The 8,135-nt window shown below is 47.3% G+C and overlaps 1 protein-coding gene across 1 annotated transcript; it reads left to right on the top strand.

The window, feature by feature from the left end:
* The first annotated feature begins 405 nt into the window (after nt 1-405).
* Nucleotides 406-6,718, top strand: LOC100075169 (zinc finger protein 184-like). Its single transcript, XM_029047614.2, has 4 exons — nt 406-472; nt 2,671-2,797; nt 3,638-3,751; nt 5,774-6,718. The coding sequence occupies exons 1-4, from the start codon at nt 440-442 to the stop codon at nt 6,637-6,639; spliced, it is 1,140 nt and encodes a 379-aa protein (XP_028903447.1). The 5' UTR covers nt 406-439; the 3' UTR covers nt 6,640-6,718.
* The last annotated feature ends 1,417 nt before the right edge of the window (nt 6,719-8,135 follow it).

The raw sequence follows: 8,135 nt of genomic DNA on the forward strand, positions 1-8,135 counted from the left end.
CTTAGAGAATAAGTGCCCGGTGGTGGGAGCAAGCTTTGTTTTGTTAGGGAAGGCTTCTTGGAGGAGAGATGTCATGTCAGAAGGACCTGGCTTCTGATTTTGTCTCCGCCTCGTGTCTGCTGTGTGACCTTGGGGCAACTCGCTTCACTTATCTGGGCCTCGATTGCCTCATCTGTAAAATAGAGAGTGACTGTGAACCTCGTATGGGACGGGGACTATGTCCAACCTGAGTAATTCGTATCTACCCTAGTGCTTAGTACAGTGCTTGAAACATAGTGCTTAACAAGTACCAAAAAAGAAAAATAACGAATGAATTGTGCACAGTGGGTGAAGGTGAGGGGTGGAGGAGGGGGGCTGCCAGGAAATGCTGATTTTTCCATACCACTCTTCTGTCCTCCCTTAGCTCTGTTATTCCCAGGGTCCTTCCTTTCATCGGATAATGTCAGCTCCAGTCCTGGATGCTGGTTTTCAGGTGAGCTGCAGTTTCTTCTCCTTCCCCCAGCTCCCATGGCTGCCTTCTCAACATAGACTCGATCCCCTCCCGACATCCTTCACTCCAGAAAATGGAGGTCCACGGCCCCTTGGTTCCAACCTCACTAAGATCCCCCTCTCAGGGACTGCTAAATATACCAGCTCTCCGCCACCCACTGTGATAGGAAGCAGGGATTTTGCCCACCTGATTATGTTGTATCTACCCCAGCATTTAGCACAATGCTTGCCATGTCCAATCTGATTTGCTTTTATCCACCCCTGTGCTTAGTACAGTGCCTGGCACATAGTAAGTGCTTAAACATCGCTATTAATAGTAATAGTATCATTAGTATTTAGTAAGTGCTTACCAAATGCCACAGATTATTATTCTATTATCTGATTGAGGGTCATTATCTCCCGCCTCCTGGATTTTCTCTCTCTCTCGTCCTTTCACTACCCTGACTCCCCACTCCCAAAGTTATGGAGCAGCACACCCTATAATAGTAATTATGGTACTTGCAATAACTGTATGCTAAGCACTGTGGTAGATACGTGTTAATCAGTTCGGACACAGTCCCTGGCCATGTGGGGATCACAGTCCAAGTGGGAGGGAGTAGGATTTAATCCCCACTTTATAGATGAGGTAAGTGAGGACTACAGAAGTGAAGTGACTTGCCAGTGTCACACAGCAGACAAGGAGCAGAGTCGGGATTAGAACCCAGGTCCTCTGACTCCCAGGCCTGTGCCCTTTCCGCTAGGCCACACAGCTTCTCTACGAGCTGTTGTGTCCACAGCAGCCCACTCTTGACTCCATTTAGGTGGAGCGGAGGAGATTGAGTAGATGGGGGCTCCACCTTCAGGGTGGTAAACAGATCGAGGTGGGAAGGGGCCAGACCTCCCCATATGGATTTAAGAAGCCCTTGGAGGAGAGAGGCTTTCCCACCTTTAGTGCTCAGTACAGTGCTCTGCAGACAGCAAGCCCTCAATAAATGCCATCAGTTGATAACAGGGAGCTAAACAGGTAATGGGTTCTAATCCCACCTCTGCTGACCGTCTGCTGTGTGACCTTGGGCAAGTCACTTCACTTCTCTGGGCTTCAGTCACCTCCTCTGTAAAATAGGGATTGAGACTGTGAGCCCCACGTGGGACAGGAACTGTGTCCAACCCGATCTACTCGTATCCTACCCAGCACTTAGTACAGTGTCTGGCACAGAGTAAGTGCTTAAAAAATACCATAATTTGGTATATGATATATACTTGGTAACCAAGCACTCTTCTAAGCACCGGGGTAGATCGCCATGTCCCACATGGGACTTACAAAGGAGGAGGGACAGGTATCGAACCCCTGCTTTAAGGCTGAGGAAACCAAGCCACAGGGAATAATAATAATTATTATGGTATCTATTAAGCGCTTACTATATGCGAAGCACTGTACTAAATGCAGGGCTGCATACAAGTACATTGGGTTGGAAATACTCCCTGTCCCACATGGGGCTCACAGTCTCAATCCCTATTTTACAGTTGAAGTAACTGAGGCACAGAAAAGTTGAAGTCATTTGCTCTAGGTCACACAATAGACAAGTGGCAGAGCTGGAATTAGAACCCATGACATTATGACTCCCAGGCCCGTGCTCTATCCACTATACCAGGATGCTCCTTAATAATAATAACAATAATAAAATAATTTGCTTTAAGAGCTATATACCAAGCACTGTCCTAAGTGCTGAAGTAGATCATCAGGTTCATTCATTCATTTAGACTGTAAGCCCGTCAGTGGGCAGGAGCTGTCTCTATCTGTTGCCGATTTGTACATTCCAAGTGCTTAGTACAGTGCTGTGCACACAGTAAGCGCTCAATAAATACTATTGAATGAATCAGGCCCCACAGGCTCAAATCAAAGGAGGTAGAACAGTTGATGAACCCCATTTTGCCGATGAGAGAAGGCATGAAGAAATGAAGTGACTTCCCCAAGGTCACACGGCAGTCAAGTGGCAAGGCTGGAGTTAGAACTCAGGGCTTCTGACTCTCAGGCTCGGGTTCTTTCTGCTAGGCCACACTACTCCTCTCTTGCACATATATTTAGAGCCCTTTATACTGGCCACTGCCCTCTTGTTTCTTCCCTAAATCTTCCCTGCTCCACCCTTCTTCCCCTCGCTCATGGTGGGAGAGTCCCAGGGCAGCTAGACGGTGTCATTTCAGACGCCGGTGACATTTGAGGACGTAGCCGTGTACCTGACACGGGAGGAATGGAAACTCCTGGGTCCGAGCCAGCGGGACCTGTACAGGGACACGATGTTGGAGAATTACAGGCACGTCGTCTCGCTGGGTAAGTTCTCTCCCTCCCAGGGCTCTGAGCAAACACAACTGGGGTTGGTTCTGTCGTGGGCTGGTCAGGACCTGGCCTCGGCTGAAAAGAGTGGGCTCCTCTTTGATCGATTGATCAATCAGTGGTATTGATTGAGCGCTGATGAAGTGCGGTGAACAGGACTAGGCACTTGGGAGAGTAGAAGACAACAGAATTAGCAGACAGTCTTTGACCCCGGGGCCTGAAGTATTAGGGAAGCACGGGACTCCCTGTAGAACTGGAAGCTCCCTCTAAGCTGTAAGATCATTTTGGGCAGGGAATGTGCATGTTTTACACATAGAGAGGAGTAGTGTGGCTCAGTGGAAAGAGCCCGGGCTTGGGAGTCAGAGGTCATGGGTTCTAATCCCAGCTCCGCCGCTCGCCAGCTGTGTGACTTTGGGCAAGTCACTTCACTTCTCTGTGCCTCAGTTACCTCATCTGGAAAATGGGGATTAAGACTGTGAGCCCCACGTGGGACAACCTGATCACCTTGTATCCCCCCAGCGCTTAGAACAGTACTTTGCACATAGTAAGCGCTTAACAAATACCATTATTATTAACCGTTACATTGTACTCTCCCAAGTGCTTAGTACTGTGTTCTGCACACAGTAAGTGCTCAATAAATACAATTGACTGCCCTCATCTGAGTTCAGGGGATGGGAACTGCAAGTTAGCCTCCTTGGAACTGCTCTCCAAAGAGATGGGGGGGGGGGGTGCTCCATCGGTCAGGGATGTCTCCGTTTCAGAGGGCTGGCGCTGAGCACTGGGGAGTCCCTGTGACTAGCACTGACTCCAACATCCCGTTTCCTTCTTCACGAGCAGGATATCCAGCGGCCAAACCGGCTGTGATAGCCCAGCTGGAGCGAGGAATGGAGTTGTGCTTCCGGAATCTGCCCTCCACTAAAGGTAGAAGGCACCTGAGGGATGCTTGCAGAAGTGAGTCAGCTGCTCTGCATTTTTAGAGGGGTGTTCTATCCCAAACTTGGAGCCCTCCACCCTGGTTTGGCTGGAATAGAGTTTGGCAGGGCAGGGGCTTTCTGTCTTGCTCAAGGTAACATGGCAGGCAGGTGGCAGAGTAAGGAATTAGAACCCAGATCCTCTGACTCCCAGACCCTTGGTCTTCCCACTAGGCCAGGTTGCTTCTCCTCGATTCTCCTCTCGCTTATCTGACTCCCGCTTCCAATTCCCTCTCCGTCTTCCCTGGGCCTCTGCCCATTCTTATCTCTGATTTGTCAGCAAAATAGTCACGGCAATGCCACCAAGGGAAGAATACTTTTTGAGCTATGGCAAACATGTTTCGGGGCTAGGGCAAGCCTCATCCTGGGACTTTCATAATAATAGAAACCACTGTGGCACCTGTTAAGTGCTTACTATGTGCCAAGGACTGTGCGGAGCACTGGGGTAGGTAAAAGATAAACACGTTAGACCCAGTCCCTCTCTCACAAGGGGCTCAGAGTCTAAGTAGGTGGAAGAACGGGTATTGAATCTTCTTCTGAGGAAACTGAAGCACAGAGAAGTTAGGCGACTTGCCCTGTTTTTCAGGACATCTGTACTTGGATGTCCTGCCAGCACCTCAAACTTAACATGTCCAAAATAGAACTCTTCATCTTTCCACCCAAACTCCGTCCTCCCCCTTTTTCATCACCATAGGCAGTACCACCATACTCTGTTTCACAAACCTATCTCTCATTTAACCCACATATTCAATCTGTCACCAAATCCTGTCTTTTTTGCTAAAATCTGCCCTTTCCTCTCCATCCAAATTCTTACCATGTTAATTCAAGCACTTATTCTTTCCTACTTTGATTATTGCATCAGCCTCCTTACTGACTTCCGTGCCTCCTGTCTCTTCTGACCTCAGTCCACAGTCCCTGTCCTACATGGCTGTTTGTAGTCTGAAGTGGAAGAGAGAACACATATTGAATCCCCATTATACAGCTGAAGAAACTGAAGCACATGGAAGTGACTTGCTCAAGATCACACAGCTAGAAGTCGGCAGCGCAGGGATTAAGGTTGAGTCCCAGGCCCATGCTCTTTCCATTAGGCCACACTGCTCACCTGCCTGTGGGTTGTGAATCCCCAGGTCACATGTGGGTGAATCCCTCAGCCCAGCATTGCTGGTTGTCTTGTCTAGACTGTGAGCTCATTGTGGGCAGGAAATGTGTCTGTCATACTCTGCCAAACACTTAGTATAATGTTTTGTACGCAGCAAGTGCTCAATCAGTACGACTGAATAAATGAAGGAAAGGTGAGTCGGTTTGTTCGGTGATGCCTATGACCATCCCGTGAAGAGCAAATTCAACCCGGCACAGTGGCAAAAATGGGATGTATCCATCATCTTGGGTACAAAAGTATCTAGCAGACACACGGAGAACTGTTCTCTTTTCAAGCTCCCTTCTGCCTCCCCAAACTCCTCAGGCCTTGACGCACCTCATCTCTACTCACTGTTTAACTGACTTTATCTTCACCCTCTGTTACACCTGTTGTCCCTAGCAGGATCTCTGCCCCTTGTCTACTTTTACTCTCCCCTTTGCTGGCACCACCTCTGATGAGGGGGGTTTTATTTTTAGGTTGATTAAGTCTCTTCTCTTGGTTTTCCTTTTGATGATCTTGTTTCCTTTTAGCTGTTTCTCTTCTTCCAGCATCAGCCATCTGGGGCAGTTTTCAGGAAGCAGCATGGCCCAGTGGGAAAAGCCCAGGCCTAGGAATCGGAGGACCTGGGTTCTAATCTCAGGACCGCCACTTAACTCCTGTGTGACTTTATGCAAGTCACTTCACATCTCTGGGCTTCAGTTCTCTTATCTGACAAATGGAGATTCAATCCCTGTTCTCCCTCCTTCTTAGACTGTGAGCCCCATGTGGGACCTGGTTATCTGGGGCCTATCTTGGGGCTCAGTTCAGTGTTTGGCACATAGTAAAGCACTTAGCAAATACCACGATGTTGATTTGTCACCTCAGGAGGTGAGATAAGGAGACCGGAACAGATCATCCCCCAAGTCAGAGAATCACCGGGAGCGATATCGAGGAGCCTCAAGGAGGATGGTCCTGGGGACCCCGAATTTGGAGAAAGCTCTGGAGGTGGGTCAAGAAGCCAGCCTGAAGGGATGAGACTGTGGAATTACTGTGCGTTAAACCGAAAGAGGAAAGGCTGTGGACGGGCGGAGGGCTCTGTCCTGAGCTCAGCCGTGAGAGAGAGCTCTTATAGGGACGATGAATGCAGCAGAAACTCTCAAAAGAAGCCCTGTGAATGTAAAACATGTGGGAAAACCTTCAGCAAGAACTCCAAACTAATTGAACATCAGAGAACTCACACGGGCGAGAAACCCTACGTTTGCCAAGAATGCGGACGAGCCTTCTCCCGAAGATCAAGCCTGATGAAGCATCAGAGAACTCACACCGGAGAGAGACCCTACTTTTGCCAGGAATGTGAGAGGACCTTCAGTGAAAGAATCAACCTGATTTCCCACCAGAGACTTCACGCTCGAGAGAAATGCTATAAATGTGGCCAGTGTGAGAGAACCTTCAGTTGGAGGTCCCAACTGATCACACATCAGACGGTCCACACTGGGAAGAAGCCCCCGAAATGTGACACGTGTGGAAAAGTCTTCAGTCAGATGGCCTCCCTCGTTCGCCACCGGGTGATTCACACTGGAGAGAAACCTTATGTTTGTAAGGAGTGTGGAAAAGCCTTCAACCGGCGCTTCAATCTTCTCTGCCACCAGAGAATCCACACAGGAGAGAAACCCTATGAATGTAAGATATGTGGGAAAAGCTTCAAATATCACTCATCCCTGAATGAACATCGGAAAACCCACAGTCGTTAGAAATAGTACTTAGACTGTGAGCCCCGTGAAGGATAGAGACTGTGCTGGATCTATTTTGTACCTACCCCTCGTGCTTAGTATGGTGTTGGGCGCATAGTAAGCGCTTAGCAAATGCCATAATTATTTATTAAATCTGACAGATATAACAACCGGGAGAGAGAAGTTGCAGCGTCAGACACTTCTCTGGGGAGAAGAGGTGCTAATATTGTTGGTGGTGTTTTCATTTTTTTTGGTTATGATATGCAAAGCCTGTTGTAATTATCGATAGAATTAAAAATATCCTGGCAAATGTCGAGTACCAGGAAGGATTACCTACTCAAGGCCAATGTATTAATGAATCTCTGGGTCCTTACAATGTTTAACGAATGTATGTGGGACCAGTCTCATCTCTAGGGAAATTTTCTTTCTTCTGTTACTTCAGTTTCCACCCTTGTTTCTGGTCTTTTGCCAGCCCTGTGAACAGATTTATCTTTGCTATGTATTGGTGGAATATTTTTGTTTAGATTCTGTTCCTGTTGGCCAGAATTTATTATTGTTTCTCAGACCTCTATCCCGAAGGAACTTACTATAGTTGTTTTTTCTATCACATCGCTGGGCTCACACTTAGTATTTGGCATTGATCTGTTCATTCATTTCACCAATCATTGACCCTCCGATGGAAGGTGAAGCATTTGATGTATGTTAATAACTGTGGAATCAAAGTCAGTGAGAAGCAAAAAGGAGTCTTCCCTGATGTTGTGAAAAGTCTGTCACTCTCCCTCTACACTGTAAACTCGTTGTGGACAGGGAATTTGTTGTTGTGTTGTACTCTCCCGAGTGCTTAGTACAGTAGTCTGCACTGAGTAAGCTCTCAAATATGATTGAAATGGAAAGAGACCAGAAAATTGGAACAGATTTCAGAATTAGAAGACAGTGATCAGAGAGAGGCTCAGCGGAAGTCTAAAGAGAGAATCATAATATATGAGATGGGGTGAATTGGAGCAATTATCTTGGTTGGATATCGGGGGAAGTGATGGTGGGGAAAATAGGATTCAGCTTAATAAAATGTTGGAGGTGAATGCGACTGAGTCTCATTACCTCTGTACCAGTTTTTAGGCATTGACTCAAACTGGGTCAATCAATGATATTTATTGAGCGCTTACTATGTGCAGAACACTGTTCTAAGCGTGAGGGAATATACGATACGATATGTCTGTTACATTCCCCAGCAGCTCTATGTTATGGGTCAGGGTCATTCATCTTATTAGCGGTCACTTAAACTGAGAGTGGGATTCCATGTGGGAACTTGTATACCCCAGTGCTTAATACAGGGTCTGGCACATAGTAAATACTTAGCAGATGCCCCCATTATTATTAGCAGCTCTACATTGTCTGCAGTTTTCTAGTAACATTGGTGTTGATCTGGGCCTAGTTCCTCTGTTTTATCGCAAGGCTTTGCAACAAAGCAAAATAATACCATTATCATTATTATTGAGTGCTTACTGTGTGCAAAGCAC

This window comes from Ornithorhynchus anatinus, chromosome 19 (genome assembly GCF_004115215.2).
Source record: "Ornithorhynchus anatinus isolate Pmale09 chromosome 19, mOrnAna1.pri.v4, whole genome shotgun sequence".
NCBI lineage: Eukaryota > Metazoa > Chordata > Mammalia > Monotremata > Ornithorhynchidae > Ornithorhynchus > Ornithorhynchus anatinus.